The sequence below is a fragment of the Gymnodraco acuticeps genome, unplaced genomic scaffold (assembly GCF_902827175.1).
Source record: "Gymnodraco acuticeps unplaced genomic scaffold, fGymAcu1.1, whole genome shotgun sequence".
Lineage (NCBI taxonomy): Eukaryota > Metazoa > Chordata > Actinopteri > Perciformes > Bathydraconidae > Gymnodraco > Gymnodraco acuticeps.
In genome coordinates, this window is record NW_022989800.1 from 821,094 (window position 1) to 837,267 (window position 16,174).

The window sequence follows — 16,174 nt, forward strand, 5'->3', positions numbered from 1 at the left end:
GCCACAACCTGATTTTGGAGAAGGTGTTGCTGCATAACTTGAAATGGCTCTATTGTCCCTTTGTTGGAGCTTTAGGACCTCCTTTGTGCTGATATGGCATGTTTATTTACACAGCACCTTATCAAACACTGAGGTCATTTCAAGTGTATTATAAGCTAAACTAAATAAATATAAGTTTAAATAAATGGAAGTTACGTTTCTACAGTACAAGACAGGTTTAAAATCGAATTAAAAATACCATTAAAGCTATATTTAAAAAAAAAAAAAAACGTTTCACAGAGATGTGATTGGACTGGATCAGTATGAATGATGCTAACATATATAACAAATACTGTATGTTCATAGCATCAGGAAATTGAGGGGTTAAATGCCAGGGAGCAACTTCCCTATAAAGAAAACCTACACTTTATGGCACTTTATGAGATTATGAAAATGTGAAGTGAGCATACAAAAGAGGTAATATTTAAAGTATATTGCCAACGACACAATAAATAAAAGTGGGAAGTATGTGTCGTTTTCAGTGTGATCTGGTACCTGAGCTGCTCTTCAGATGTGGTTCTCCGGTAATGTTTGGGATAAAATCTGTCCAGAACCTGTTTGAGGGTTTGGTTGGACTTGGTCTGTGCTGATCCAGGAGCAGAGAAGGGACGCTCAAAGTCTCCAAACTCCACCTGAACATAGACACAAACATGTTACACAAAGTACAAATTAAAAAGAAAATGTTCAGGAGAAATTAATTACAAATGTTTTAGAACTTCCAGACCTGGGCCAGCAGGGCAGCCATTTCCAGAGCCAGTTCCTTGTTGACAGGGAAGTGTCCCGCTACAATAGCCTCATTTGTCTGATAGGCCAGCAGCAACCTCTCCCTCTCTGACTCCCCCCTGACCTGGAGAGAGGAGTACAGCCTGCGAGTGGGGTCAAGACAGAAATGGTAAAAGTGAAAAAAGATGGAGAGAAATGAACAAATACAGACATGTATTTTCAAATGTTTGTGTTGTATTTCTCAAGACTAAATCAATGTAGTCTTCACTCCAGTTGAGCTTTTAAAAGATTGCATTCAATTAAAAATACAATAATGTTGAAATACGTTCTGATGTATTCCCTTAAAGTGAACCCTAATCAAAACTCCTAGATATCTTGAGGCTGAATCTACACATAGATTTGTTGAACCTGGTGTAAGCATAGATGTATGTAAGTGTTTTTCTTGGTAGGGTCCTTCTCTACTACCTCATTCACACCAACGGTGTTTCAGGGCCGGTTCGGAGCTGGAGCTTGAAAAGCACCGGGTTTTCCTGTTCACACCGCAGCGGAGCAGCCTCTTAGCTCTGGAATCCGGTTCATTTCGAGCACCAAAAAATTGTCCGGCTAGAGCAAAAGCACCGCATATGTCACGCTTACGTCGGGGCGGGGGCAGGGGCAGGGGCAGGGGCAGGGGCAGGGGCAGGGGCAGGGGCAGGGGCAGGGGCAGGGGCAGGGGCAGGGGCAGGGGCAGGGGCAGGGGCAGGGGCAGGGGCAGGGGCAGGGGCAGGGGCAGGGGCAGGGGCAGGGGCAGGGGCAGGGGCAGGGGCAGGGGCAGGGGCAGGGGCAGGGGCAGGGGCAGGGGCGGGATCAACTCCTGAACAACAACAGAAAGCCCGCGTTTTATCCAGCTTGTACACAACGATGGAGAAACTTAACAAGCAGCAGTGGTCCACTGAAGAGACCAGCTACCTACTGGGAATCTGGTCTTCCGAAGAGGTACAGAGGAAGCTGGAGCACAATCGGCCATTGTTGTTGTTGTCGGTGTCAGCTGTGAGGGGTTTCCGCGCGGTTTGGCTTTATGAAGCAGGCACGCAAACGGTTACGTCATGACGCAAACGATGACGCAATGACGCAGCACCAGTCGGACTCTGGGCAGTGTGAAAAGAGCCGGAGCTAAACCGAAGAACCGGTTCTGAACCTGAAAAGCACAGAGCTTGAACCGGAGTTGCGTTGGTGTGAATGAGGTATACCTGTTCTTGTAGGTGAGGCGGACAGTCCTGGTGTTTTCAGACTTGCCAGTGTGCTGCTCCTTCGAAGCTTGCTCCCATTTGGAGATAATGTCACAAATCTGCAGGAGATATAAAAACGCTTTGATTGGACCTTTCTTAACAAAATGGTGTTGACTTGTTTGCTTACATTATTTAAAATATTTTCAGAAATGTTCAAACCTACAGAAATGTAATTTCATTTGGTCGCCTGTAATGGCAACATATTCTCTTTGTACATTTGTGGTTGAGTTTGTTTGTTGCTGTTTAGCCAAGTGATATATTTTAGTCATTGGCTGTCTGGATCTTAAAGTATCAGAAACACAAGCTGAGGAAACATTAGCGGCAACCAAATTGGAAAAACACAGATTTGAATGTGAAAAGGCTCAATTCAGCATTTTACCAATTGAATCATTTGGTCTGATTGTTTAGAAGAGGAGCAGACCACTGTGGATAATACGGCTGACGTTAAAAACCTCGTAAGTATCTGGATTTTAAGTTATCAGAGGAAAAGCTGAGGATGCATTAGTTGCAACTCCGCTCAAATCACCTCGAGGAAGTCAGATTTGAGTCAAACAGCGAAGTAGAGATACAGATGTTTATCGTTAATCTGTTCAATTGTTTTCAATCCACGTATAAAAACGAAACAGTTCCTCTGAACACATGAATGGAAGCAGCACCTTGATGGCTCCCTGCAAACAGTGCTCCAGCTCTCGTCCCGTCGGGTCGTCAGTGAACAGGCTGAACCCAGACAGACCCGTCTTCCTGATGCCGGTGTCCTGGTTCAGGCGACACTGGAACTCGTCCACTGTGGTCGAAGCATCGAAGCTCACCACCTGAGGAAATGCAAGGAAATACATCACATCAGTTATTATCATGATCATGATCTGTCTGACCATATGATCAATGTCATGCTAAAGTATTTTAGTCTAAACATTTAAATGTTTGTTTTGTGTCCAACGTTATCTGTAAGAGGTACATGCAAAAAATCCTTGATTCCTGTCATGCATGTATTTGTTTTCGACTTTTCTTAATTCTGCCCCTTTGGGACCTTTTAAAATTGTCTTTGAAACAATATACATACAATACTACTTGAATACTACAATATTTTCTTTGTTATCGTATTAAAATCAGACGTCCCAACATGGTTTCCATGGGTCGGTAAACAGTCATAAATCCAATTATTTTAGCCCAAAAAAAAAATCGAAATGATCTTTAATGTAATTGTATAGGTATGAATTGATCCTCTACTGTTGAGTTAACTGCAAACTATCAGAATGGTTGTATACATTTCTTTGCTTTTGATCAAAATACCATTGCCAAAATATTTGGTTATTTACATTTTTCCTGACTGACATGTGATTGTAGGTAACACATGCAGGCAGATCAGTTTGGTTTTGACCACTGTTGAAACCATTAGGTTTAAGGCTTTCCATAGGTATATTGAGGATCTTTATGAAAACATCAAAAAAAAGAATTCAGACAGCAAAGGTGTTCGCATCAAAACATCTACGCTTTCATGTATTGTCTAAACCTAATATATATTTTTGACTGGTTAATATTACTATTGTATGCCAATACGTGTGTGTTGTGGAAGTCATTAGTACTTGTTTTATCATAAAATCTCATACAAGTATTGAAGTTATTTTTATGTGGCCTTAAATGTCTTATATTAAACTGGCTGGAACCGACAGTGTGAAGCAGATTTTTTTTGTATCATCAAAAGCTGATACTAGGCTGTGATGTAATCAGTTTATCCAAGCATACACAGAGAGGGAGCAAGGAGTGACAAAAGCAAACACGCCCTGAAGAGAAACCTGACTAAGAGCGTACAGGTGGATGATGGTGGGGGGGGGGGTGTCAGTGAAGCATGTGAGCGATGCATGACACACTGAATCTTCACGATGGTATGTTAGGGATGGGGATATGAGTATCTGGCAGCATGATTCCACTTGTTGGCTTCCCTGTGGTTGTTATGGTCATGTGTCTTCCTGTGTGATCTGCTCCTACCTGGTAGGTGTTATTGAGGAAGTGAACAGGCACGCTGAAGGGCAGGGAGTGATGGTAGGGGTTCCTCAGGAGGATGGACAGGATCTCCATTCGGGACGGCCTGGCCTGCCTCTCTCCCTTCTGCTGCGTCCTCTCCATGGAGCGCTGGCAGTACACAGCATACTTCCCCGCCTCCGTCCTGAGGAGACAGTGGTTTATGCTGTGACTGCTTTTACAACGTAAAAGTACAATTACAAATGTTTGTGCTAATATCCCAGTTTTTTGTTTTTTTAAATGTGAACAATGAAAGCTGGTATTCTTTTCTTAGTGTATAGGAAGAAGATGTCAAATTTAAGACGAGAGATTGTATTAATACAATTAATCATGGAGCCCAAGTTTCTTTATTTGTATTGGTTGTTATAAAAAAAAATAACATAAGAAAAACTTAGCAAATCTATTTAAATGATAGCACTTTCATGGAAACATTTAAATAGACCAATTATTGGTAAATGTTATATTTTTTTATTAATATTTTATTTGTTTACTTTTTATTCTATTTTCAATGTGTTCTTATTTGATTTGATTTGTTTGTTTTGAATATTTGATTTCTATAATGATACTATATATACTGTTATTCATTAGGTGTGTGTTTTTATTTGCATAATTGGTTGCGTGCCCCTTTGTTTGAGTCAACTTTAAGATCTGACATAAATGACATCAAACATAAATAACTATATTTCACTTAGCTGAGATCAAGTTGTGGTTTAGCACTCCAAAGGCTTCCACAGAAGTGAGTTACTAATTATAAAAGGCTGAAAAGTCTTTAACCAACAAAGAACAAAGAACAAAAGGCACCTCATTTGATAATCGATTCATTTGAATGTTTGTCAAGCTTGAAACTATCTTAAGTTCAACATAGGAATTTATGCTCAGTGTGCAAATAAAGTCTTTAAAGGCATAACGAGAGAAATGTGAAGAACTGGGCTCAATAAGTCAATCAAATAATGAGGACGTATTGGACAGATTCAATTCTAAGCCTTAATATAAATAAAAACATGTAGGTTAACATTTTTAATACAAGATTCAAGACTTTATGATATTTATCTATTATTATTTTTTGGGTGTTGTTAAATAATAATAGTAATGATCATAACAATAATAATAATAACAATCATTTACACTTGTACAAGCATACAACAAATATGTGCAGAAATACAAAATAAAAGATGCATTGAAATAATTATAATTACATTACATTTAATTTAGCTGACGCTTTTATCCAAAGCGACTTACAATAAGTGCATTCGACCAAGAAGATACAAACGTGAAGAAAACAGAATCATATAAGTACATCAGGTTTCATAGAGTCAAACATTTCAAGTGCTACTCAACGAGCTTTAGATAAGCCAGCCCTTTATCAGTATATAAGTGCTTTGTTAGTAATTATATCGCTCGAAGTGGAGTCGAAAGAGATGAGTTTTCAGTTTGCGCCGGAAGATGCGTAAGCTTTCTGCTGTCCTGATTTCAATGGGGAGCTCATTCCACCATCTTGGAGGAATGAGCTCCCCATTGACATCAGGACAGCAGACAACTTAATAATAACATAATAGAACCACTTTTGACAGAAAGCAGAGTTGCTGCAGAGTCATGAGTTGGGGTTAAGGAGTTTCACAGGGAAGCTTGTAGAGGTGTGTTTAATGGGCTTATTTATTGTTGTCCCTTATTAAATGCTGTGCCTTGGTTCCTCGTGCTAACGTTCGGCCCCTGGTTGCTTCCTCACCTGGAGTCTCCGTGTCTCTTCAGGTGAACCTGCAGCAGCCAGAGGAACGGATGCTGAGGCAGAAACAGTCCCACACACAGAGCCAGAAACTGCCATCCCTGAAGAACAACAGGCAAACACACACTCTGTAAACAAACATGACAGAAACTTTACAGAAGCATATGTGCAGAAGGTGACAGAAAACTGCAGCTTCTTCTTTTTGATACAGTTTAATGTGGAACTATGTGCCTCAAGTGTAGCTAGCTTCAGTGAATGATCAGACAATAGGCTCCTTTTTCTTTACTCTCACAAAGGAGCTGACTGATGACTCAGCCTGTTGTCTGTTATCTCAGACATAATCATTCTTTGGAATAGTACAACTCTTCCAGACAGGTAAACATACTGTCTGCCCTCTGCTGGTGCTGCAGGTAGATCTGGTTATTGGTTACAAAACATCACATGATTAAAGGAGGGGTTCTGCTCTTCAAAATGGTTTATTTTTATTTAAAGAAAATATTTTAAATACCAAAAGTAAAAGTACTTATTATGTAGTATGACTCATGCCAGAATCATGTATGTTACATTATTGCATTATAATTATTAACATGCATTACATGTGTTTAAATGTGCAAATCGGTGGGTGTGGTTTATTTGAATTACTTTATATACTGCCAGGTTACTGGGTACTGGGGTTGTATGTTACAATGTAATAGTTATTTAAAAGTGTGTATTAATAACCTAATCTGCAAAGTAGCTAATATCTAATGCTGTAAAATGAATATAGTGGAATAAAAAACAAAATGTGCCTACAAAATATATTCGGGTAAAAGTATGATGTAGACTATGGTATATTAAGTACAGTACTTAAGTAAATGCACTTTCCACAACTGGTTATAATCATTGTTATAAAGCATTATTTATATGAATAGTAATATAAACATAACTATACCTTGCTACAAGCAGATTATAACACATAGTTGGTTTGTCTATAATCCACTATGGACATTAGTGTCATAGATTTACTCACCAATGAATCCAACCTTTTCATACTGTGAAATGTCAGCATTTCCTTTTTACAACTCATGTAACTGCTTCCCCCTTGTGGTGAGAGTGCTTACCTGCAGGGGTGCTGGGTGGCCGTGTGGCTGCCTCCTGCAGGTCTGCTTTATGAGCTGGCAGAAGAACTCGTTCTGCAGCTCGGGGTGGGCCAGACACACCTGCAATGCACTCTGGGCCAGCGAGACATGGTAGTCGATGGCCGGAGCATCGATGGCCACGTTGATGAAGAGCTGACACGTCTGAAGAGAGACAATAGGTGGAGTTTAAAGACAAACGCAGGAAAAATAGGGACAAAACGGCATTGATTACAGTGTGTGTGTGTGTGTGTGCGTGTGCATGTGTGTGTGTACCTTGAAGAGTTTAACAGCCTCTGTCTGCAGAGCTTGTGAAGGCAGCGTGGTCAGAGGAGATAACAGAGCTTCCTTACTGAAACACAACATGGGGTGTCTCCAGAGCTGAGAGTCTGAAGGCAGAGAAACGGAATGCTAGCTGAATGCAATCATACAAATGGATACATACAACGTGCTCCATACACAAATTCAAAAGAAAGACAAATATATGTTTCACTACCTTTTTTAACATATTATTTTGCATGGTAAATGTACTGATTCCACCCATTTCATGTTGATGCTGATCATCATCATCATCATCATCATCATCATCATCATCATCATCATCATCATCATCATCATCATCATCATCATCATCATCATCATCATCATCATCATCATCCAAATCTTCCATGGATCATCACCCATCAGGGGAATATTGCTGCAGATGTGGTCAGCTGATATTTAATCAGAATGAAAGAAAATAATTGGTGGTCACTTCTTACTTGAATCTCCATCCAGCTGGAAGAGTTTTCCCACCAGTTGTTCGAACTCCGTGCCGACTTTCCCCACGGTGGTGCCCGCTGCCATAGAGAGATGGTACAGCCACGCATCCTACGGAGGCACACACGTTAACGTCAGTGATAATGGGAATGAACACCAAAAGGCATGTTTTGTATTTTTATTGAGAACAGAATTAGTCCTGATTGACACATTTTCAGATTGAATTATAAAGAATTAAGGATCCTAAATGAACCGTTCTCCATAACATTTATAATAGCATTTACACGCAAATAAACACATATAAAAATAGTCATCATTCATCATGGAATACCTTACCAAGAATTATCATTCTTATTCTTCCTATTATTATTTGTATATTATATATTATTCCGTTAGTATTTTCTTTATTTCACATGATATATTTTAGCATTAACTGAGTTTTTATTGTTATTTGTATAAAGCACTTTATACGAGCTACTTTGTTATTATTATTAAAACATTTTTGGAATACCTTTGACGTGAACAATGTGATGCACCAGAGGTCATTTCGTTTTTAATTGTTTATGATAAAAAACAACAACATTGCATATAGAAACTCCAATTCAAGCAATAGAAAAGACAAAAGAAAGAAAGGAAAACTGTTTGAATGGCCTCTTAAGGCAAATGTGATCTGTCATATTGGGCCACAGTATATAAATGAAATTGACTCGACTTCCCATAGAACGAGCGGGACAGATCATGTGATCAAAAATAACAAAAAAAGCTTTTATAAGTGCTGCTGACCTTCTGGTGGCGGGACTCGATGAGCAGGTAGGTGGGCCCCTGCTCCTGAGGGTGGATGGTGATGGTAAAAGGTGCCGCCTGTAAGCCCCGCCCACATGCCTTCAGTTCGTCATCAGAATCTCTTGACCTGTCCACCTCCTCCACCTTGGCCTCCCACAGCTTGATCTGACCCAGGGGGAACTGGGAAAATACACATGATCCCACACACACACTGAAATAACAGGGACCACCTTTTGTCCTATAATGATGAAGCTCCTTTCTGCTGAGTCATTTACAATTTAATATAGATTTTTTTGTCCAACCACTTATGGAAAACCTCAAAAATATGACCCTGACGAGCGTTACAGCTTTGTCTCTACATCCCGTACAGAGATTTCATGTTGAATCATACCTTGTCCTCTTGGCTGCGGAAGTAGTACAAGGTTTTTCCAATCAGAGCACACCAAACCCGCTTGGAGTAGCCGTGCTTCACCTGCAATGGAGCAAACTAATGTCACTAATCACAGCACACTGACAACCTGATATGAAAGATATGGGGGAAATCAGAAGTGATCAAAATCATTGTTTTGCAAGTCTTTGCATTCAAGGCCAGATTAAAGTCCCAAATCTAGATTATCTTAAGTGTAGACAGGCAGGTCTTGATTGAAGTCCAAAACGTATCATGAGCAAGTCCTAAACAAGTCATATTGCGCTCTTCACCAATTTCTGCATATTGTGTTTTTGGAAAAGTTGCCATGGTTCTTTCCTGCCTCTTGATTGGACGCTTTTGACTCATTTAAACAAACTGAGTGTTGATTTAGCGATGAAGGAGTGAAGGAAATCAAGGGAGATGAATTGATTGATGGCAAACTGTTTAAATAACATACTCTGTAAGTATTGGGCTTCGGCGAAGGTATCAAGTATTTTCAAATGGAAAGGATCAAGTCTAAATGACTTGGCAAGTCCTCAGTGTAAAGTGGAGATTCATGTATTTCTTTGAGTTTATCAAGTGAAGTTTAAAGTCCAATGTGTGATTTGAAATCATGTGACTCAAGTCAACATCTCTGCTATACATGCATTATATGAAGAGATTTGAAGTCTAATTTTGAGGTCATGGTACCTTGATGAGCAGTCCCTTCATGCCGGGCCGGATGTCGGGCTGAGTGAAGAGAGGACTGGCAGCCTTCAGCCGGAGCACGCTCTGCAGCACCCGCAGCCACTCCTCCAGCAGGTTGGGGGAGTCCGCCTTCAGGTAGTACACACGCTTACCTGTCACCACCTGCAGGACACAGGACAGACCCCCGTGGAGGGGTGAGGACGAGGAATGGAATCTGTTTTAATTGAGTTGGGATTTGGAGTAGATTTTCCATAGTGGACAAACATACCTGGAGGACTTGTTTACCGTCACCACGGGCGATGCTGCTGGTGGCGTTGACCTCGATCTGACCCTGACGTTTCCTGATCACATCACTCTATGAGAGAGGAATAGAGTTTTACAGCGGCACATTGAAGAAATACAGACATACACGGTTGCCCATAAAGTTGGAATAATTTAGTTTTGAGACATATTGCTGTTTCTATTCCTATTTACACACACAATCATGAGAAGAGGTCAAACGTGTTTTATTCAAACTTTAAGGGCAACAGCGTATATCCACTTAGCTCGGTGAATACAAATCATCTGTCAACTACACAATGGATTTATACTAATCAAACCACATTTAATAACAACTATTTGAAGCTATACCATAGAGATGAATGCAGTGGAGTAATGATGAACATACACGTACTTAAGTAAACAAAAAAAACAACATTTAAGAAAAAAAAGCACTTAGATTCAAATAATATGACTTTGACAATAATTGTGGTAAGAAACCCACAGGTGAGTTGTAGTAGAGCAGCTCTCCGTCTTTGAGGACAAACCAGCGTCTCTTCCAAGTCTTCTTCCACGTCTTCACCATTTTTAACAGGTAGCCGGACTTCTCCATTGGTTCCTACAGAGACACAACACTGTTCAGTTTGATGTAGTACAGTCAAGTACAATACAAACTACCTGCCGCAATTTCCACTAATTTAAAAATGAAAAAAATTCATTAAAAGGACGTTGCCAAATATATATAATAAAATACTTTATTGTCGAAGAAACCTGGTAGAACCTGGTAGTGTGTTATTGCATGTTACCAAAGGAGCTTGAAATCTTAATTTAAGATATTTCTGAGGGACTCACACTCTTGCCGTTGTCACTGACTGTGGAGCAGGTCTTGGGGAGTTTCTGCTCCGGTTCAGAGCACTCTGTGTCGGTGGAGTAGGCGTCAGGGGGGATGGCGTAGTCGCTCTCTGATGTCATGGAAGACATGGACACAGCTGGAGGAAAGGAAAAAGTGAACAAGTTGATGAGATGGTACTATTCCCAGAGTGAAAGTATTAAACAAGCTTCCAGCATGTGTGTGTGGTCCGTACCTCTCTTGAGCGAGCGCGGGCTGCCGGGGCTGCTGTCCTTGCGGGAGCTGGAGGAGGTGTGAGAGCTGCAGATGGAGGCGTCCTCCTCTCCGGAGCTGGACGACTCCTCGGAGCTGGACGACTCGTCTGAGAACGGACTGCTGCTCAGCAGGGTGGCTTTCTGCAGGACGGTGGGGCAGCGATCAAGCTATAATACTGTATATCAAAATCTTAACCTCACTACGCAGACTGTAACACCACTGTTGAGAGAAAACTGTGCTGAGTGCAATATTTACAAGCTATTAATATTGTAACTGGCTGCTATTTCATTGATTTCTTTTTTTAAATGCAACTACTTTTTTTAACCATAGATGTGTACTTGATTTGATTGTATTAATGTGTGCTTGTCTCTTTATATCATATATTACTCTACTGCTCTACTCAACTTATTTTGCATTTTATCTGCACTGTCCCTTCACTGTCAAATTGTAAATTTCCCTGCTGTAAGATGTATATAAATTGGGGTTAAGGTTTAGATTAGGTTTAGGTCAGATATAATGCCTAAATGTTCGCTGAATGCATTACAGTCTTATCTTGATGTAAAGCTGGACTCACCCCCTTCAGAGTCGTATACACTGGAGTAGTCATGTTTCTGTAGATGAGGGAGGTGTACATTACAAAGGCAGGATAGGAGGACTTGAGTGAGTGGTCTGCAACACAGATCACAGATCAGTTAGCCAGAGTCTGAGTTTGAGCGAGAAGGTGCACGTCTCCCCCCCCCATCTTACCTTTGCTAGCAGGGTCTGTGCAGGAAGTCTCAGACAGCCGGATCCCTGACTTGGCCACAGCATATATACGACTCTCCTGTGGACGGAAACTGGCAGGATTAACGGTCAATAGTCAAAAAGAAACACTGACACTTCTACAGGGGCTGCAGCAGATGGCACTGTGAGTACTAGAAATACAAATAGTAGCGCATCGACCTGAAATGACAGGCATGTGATGAAAACCATGTAGCCCCTAATAATAATATTATTTTCTGAACATGTTTACTAGATTTGAACCTAGCCTGATCAAAAACGTAATAAAGACCCACGAATGGAACAACTTTCGCACAACTAATTCATTTTCATTAAAGAGCTTAATACTGGTGTACACTTTTATAACCCATAATGAGATCAAATAAAACATAATATCCTATTCACCAAAATAATAATAATTACTTTTTTTTAAATGCGGGAGAACCTTTGAAAATGATGCGATAGATATTGTCAGTAAACACTGCAGTATCCACTAACAGGAAGCTGGGATAGTAAATAGTATAATGTTGATTATCATTTTTTATATCTAAAACCAGAAAGTTTACATTGGAAGAATGGATGACTAAGATTTTGTTTCTGTTGACATTAAATGAAATGTGTTTGCATGTGTACATTGAATATGTTAATGTGGGTTAGTGTTTTTTTGCGTGAAGTGGGAAATAGGCTTTAGATGATCTTACCCAGGAGGGCAGCCTGTGTAGCGGGGGTGTGGGGGGCACGGAGCTGTCACTGTCCTGCCCTGTGATGACCTCTGATTCAGGAGGACCAGGCATGTCCCTTCCGGTCTCCATGCCGACCTCCTGTTCCTGGTCGAGGTCTGTTTCCTGCGGGCGGAGGGGGCGCAGCATGCTGAGGGCGTTACGCGTGTGTCCGTGTGCGGCCTCACTGCTGATGGGGGGCTGGCTCAGGTGTTTCTTAGCCAGAGCTACGTTCATCAGCCCGAATCCTGCCGGGGTCCGCAGGCGGGGCTGTTTGGGGGAGGCAGGGTTGTCCCTCGGGTCCTGAGGCGGGTTTGGACGTTTGGGGGTGAGGGCGGGCGTGAGGATGGGGCTGGGGGTGTTGGGCTCGCTGGAAGACGATGAGGAGTCGAGTCTCTGTGATTGAAAGCGTTTGTTTAGCTCCTCAGAGGTGTAGTCTTCCAGTTTGCCCCCCTCCTCCTCCTCCTTACACCCTCCCAGGGGCCCATCCGAGGACCCCAGCAGGCTGAAGCGGGGCCGCTCGGCGCGCTGCATGTCATCGTCGAACAGAGAGCTGCTGTCGTCCGAGGCAGTCAGGTAGGTCTCACTGCCGGGGCGGCTGAACTCCACACCGCCCAAGCCCCCCCCTCCCCCCTCTGAGACGGCGCTGGAGAGCACGGAGGAAACGCAGCGGGACTCGGGGCCACGAGCGGGATCTCCCAGGCTCTCAGACGCACTCTCGTCCCCCAGATGTCCGGTGGGGTCAGGGGTCTGGATGTCACCGTTTGTCCCTGAGGAGGCTGCCTGCTCACCGCTAATCTCTGTCAAAGCAAACACGAGGAAATATATCTAATAACTGTTAAGAATATTTGTTTTAATTAAGGTGGGGATCATGAAACCCCCTCAGTGTTGATTTATAATAAGTAAACGTCTTATAGCAGAATTCACATACATGATTAAATCTAAACTTAATTTGCTCTGTATATCTTTGCCTTTCATTATTGATTTTAAAGTTATTTTCTACTTGTTTATGAGGTTCTTAATGGTTTGGGACCGGCCTACATTACTAATTATTTAATAACCCTTCACAGCCTCTAAGATCTTATGCTGCAGTCTTTGTAAATACAAACTATTACACCAATAACAAAATCATGTACGACAATGTACTAAAACTATTGAGAAAAAAGTCCAGTTGTATAGAAGTCTAGGAAAAATGACCTGCCTTCTCACTTCATTTATCACTGTATATAACATTTTCTTTGTATGTTTTTCAATTATTTGTATTATAGCTGGTCTCATTCAGAGTAAGATACTGTAGATAAAGTAAGTGATAAAGCAGTGAATGATTCATGGCTACCTTGTGAGAGGTAACCTGTCGTTGCTAGGTTGTGTTTTCATCTTAAAACCATTTGTTGGGCATTTCAAAATGTATTGTTCCGCAGTCAGTTGTATTAATCTAGGCCCTTTGTGTTACTTTTGGCTCTAAAAAATAAGATAGAGAACTTGAGTCTTCAAAACCTTATGAATACGTCCAATTTTTAAATAAAGTTCATGGAAGGAAAGGTGTTTATTTGTCCATGAATGCTCTGTTTCTCTAGTCAAATAAGACCAACAACTACCAGTAATTAATTAAAGTCAGCGGTCAAATAGTATGGTTGTGGGAACAATTGCCCAAGACACCATGAATGTAACCAAATGGCTAAAAAAGTCTTCTGAGTCTCTTCGTTAATCCTCTATAAGTGCCTACTATTGCTCATCTCGTTCTGTGAATCTGCAGGGACTTACCGTTTTCTTCTATGTCCTCAGCCTCTCCCTGGGTGCTGAGGGTCCTCTGGCAGGGTGCTGGTCCAGTAAGGACCTGGGGGCTCTTCCCCCTCACCTGGAAACAGCCGAACGTCAGGCTGCTGAGCCGCTGGGCCTCCCCTTGTCTGCATAGGACTCCTCTTCCCGCACCACACTTCTGCTCAAAGGCTGCACACACAAACATGTTTCAACAGTATTAGTATGCAAACATGTGTGTGTGTGTGTGTGTGTGTGTGTGTGTGTGTGTGTGTGTGTGTGTGTGTATGCACATGCATGCACTTGATACTTGCCATAGTGTCATCATGAAGGTGTTATCAAGCTAGATTAGATATATTCCAACAGGACAGAAAAGGCTCTTACCCTGCACTTGTTTCTGTAACTCCAGAATCTGAGCCTCCTGTTGCTTGTTGGTTTCTCTTAGCGCAGCGTTCTCCACCTCAAACTGAAAAAAATATCTTTCAACATAAAAGCACATCCCAACACACATGTTGCCACTTTTCCATCCAACTTTATATCTAAAGCTATAATTTAATTTACCTCTGATAACTTCAGCATCACCCATTCCTTGATTCTGGCTGCTTTCTCCTCCACTGTTTTGGAGTCCTGAAGTCGGATCTGTTTCTGTTTCGGAAATATAGGAAAGGAGGCAAAATCATGAGTTGACCTTGGTACTCAGAATATTTGAGACACAAACAATGGGTAGAGAGACTTTGAAGAGAGAACATAAAAGTCACTCATGGTATTTCAAGCAAATGGATTGTGTTAATGCAGATTAAATAGTGGGAAATGCCAAATTAAACCCAAAAACTGACATTAAAGGTGGGGTAGGTAATTTTGGAGAAACCAGCTCGAGTACGCTAGAATTTGAAAATACACAGCCGGAAAAAATCTTCCACTTCCTCACAGAGCCCCTCCTCCAACACACACGAACGCGCACATGACCAATGAGGGCACGAGATACATTTGTGCACGGATGGAAGGCTGACAGGCAGGTAGGCCATCCAGTTACTTTAGCCGGGCCGGCTAAAATGATTGGTCGTGCTTTTTACAGAACTACCGAGTACTACGGCTTCCACAGATGACATTTTTTTATGGATTTTTTGTCAAAGCACTTAAAATGTTCATTGCTATCGGGATGTTAAGTACGACGGAGTATTAAGGCCAGAGATTTCGAGAATAAAGTCGTAATAATACGAGAATAAAGTCATAGTTAAGAGAATAAAGTCGTAATAATACGAGAATAAAGTCATAGTTACGAGAATAAAGTCGTAATATTACGAGAATAAAGTCGTAATGTTACGAGAATAAAGTCGTATGACTTTATTCTCGTAACATTACGACTTTAATTTCGTAATTTTACGAGATTAAAATCGTAGTTTCATAAGTGACTTGAGAAGGAGACAACAGCAACGTCCTGCAATACAATGAGGAATGTGGAGCATCTTGTGAAGCAGTACTTTAGTTTAGGTTTCTCAAATAACTAAATACTTAATCTGTTAGCACATCAGCATCAGATTATCATAAGTATTAGAACTTTGAAAAGGTTGTTGTTGAACTGTTGTGAACGATTCATCTCTTAAATGCTCTTATGCTGACGTCATATCTGTCAATCTGTCAATCACACAGCTGGTTCTAATAAAGGGATCATTGCTGGCTCACTTGAAGAACTCAGTCAGTGTCATGTGAACTACAATGCAAGTGTGTGGCGTCTTTTATTCCTCCGTAGTATTAGTCCAAGGCTATCTAGACATTTGCTGGTAATGGCTGCTGCGCCAACAGGTTATGGGCCCAGAAAGGATTTTGGAAACCGATGGAATCGTTTGTGCTTTGACGGAGATGAGAAAAACTATGAGTTGTGGGAAACAAAGTTTCTGCGTCTACAAGGGCTGAAAAGCACCATATTGAAAGAGCCTGACAGTGGCGGAGGCAAAGAGGACGCAGAAGGAGCAGCGGTAAGAGCCGCAGAAGACGCTGATAAAAATGAAGAAGTCTACGCTGAATTTATTCAATTGTTGGACGATACAAG

At 41.4% G+C, this 16,174-nt stretch overlaps 1 protein-coding gene across 2 annotated transcripts in view; it reads right to left on the reverse strand.

The window, feature by feature from the left end:
* The window catches only part of plekhh2 (pleckstrin homology domain containing, family H (with MyTH4 domain) member 2), a 48,386-nt gene that overhangs the window by 5,999 nt on the left and 26,213 nt on the right, over positions 1-16,174 (reverse strand). For both annotated transcript variants that reach the window (XM_034224969.1, XM_034224973.1), the window contains 22 exons: positions 14,686-14,769; positions 14,509-14,590; positions 14,131-14,316; positions 12,349-13,166; positions 11,636-11,711; positions 11,463-11,557; positions 10,869-11,028; positions 10,636-10,772; positions 10,289-10,402; positions 9,794-9,880; positions 9,529-9,687; positions 8,821-8,901; positions 8,430-8,609; positions 7,649-7,757; positions 7,164-7,276; positions 6,873-7,052; positions 5,776-5,873; positions 4,017-4,194; positions 2,687-2,842; positions 1,992-2,089; positions 764-905; positions 535-671 (listed from right to left, as the gene is read on the reverse strand). In XM_034224969.1, coding sequence (XP_034080860.1) covers positions 535-671; positions 764-905; positions 1,992-2,089; positions 2,687-2,842; positions 4,017-4,194; positions 5,776-5,873; positions 6,873-7,052; positions 7,164-7,276; positions 7,649-7,757; positions 8,430-8,609; positions 8,821-8,901; positions 9,529-9,687; positions 9,794-9,880; positions 10,289-10,402; positions 10,636-10,772; positions 10,869-11,028; positions 11,463-11,557; positions 11,636-11,711; positions 12,349-13,166; positions 14,131-14,316; positions 14,509-14,590; positions 14,686-14,769 — 3,470 coding nt within the window. The remainder of the gene's footprint in view (positions 1-534; positions 672-763; positions 906-1,991; positions 2,090-2,686; positions 2,843-4,016; positions 4,195-5,775; positions 5,874-6,872; positions 7,053-7,163; positions 7,277-7,648; positions 7,758-8,429; positions 8,610-8,820; positions 8,902-9,528; positions 9,688-9,793; positions 9,881-10,288; positions 10,403-10,635; positions 10,773-10,868; positions 11,029-11,462; positions 11,558-11,635; positions 11,712-12,348; positions 13,167-14,130; positions 14,317-14,508; positions 14,591-14,685; positions 14,770-16,174) is intronic.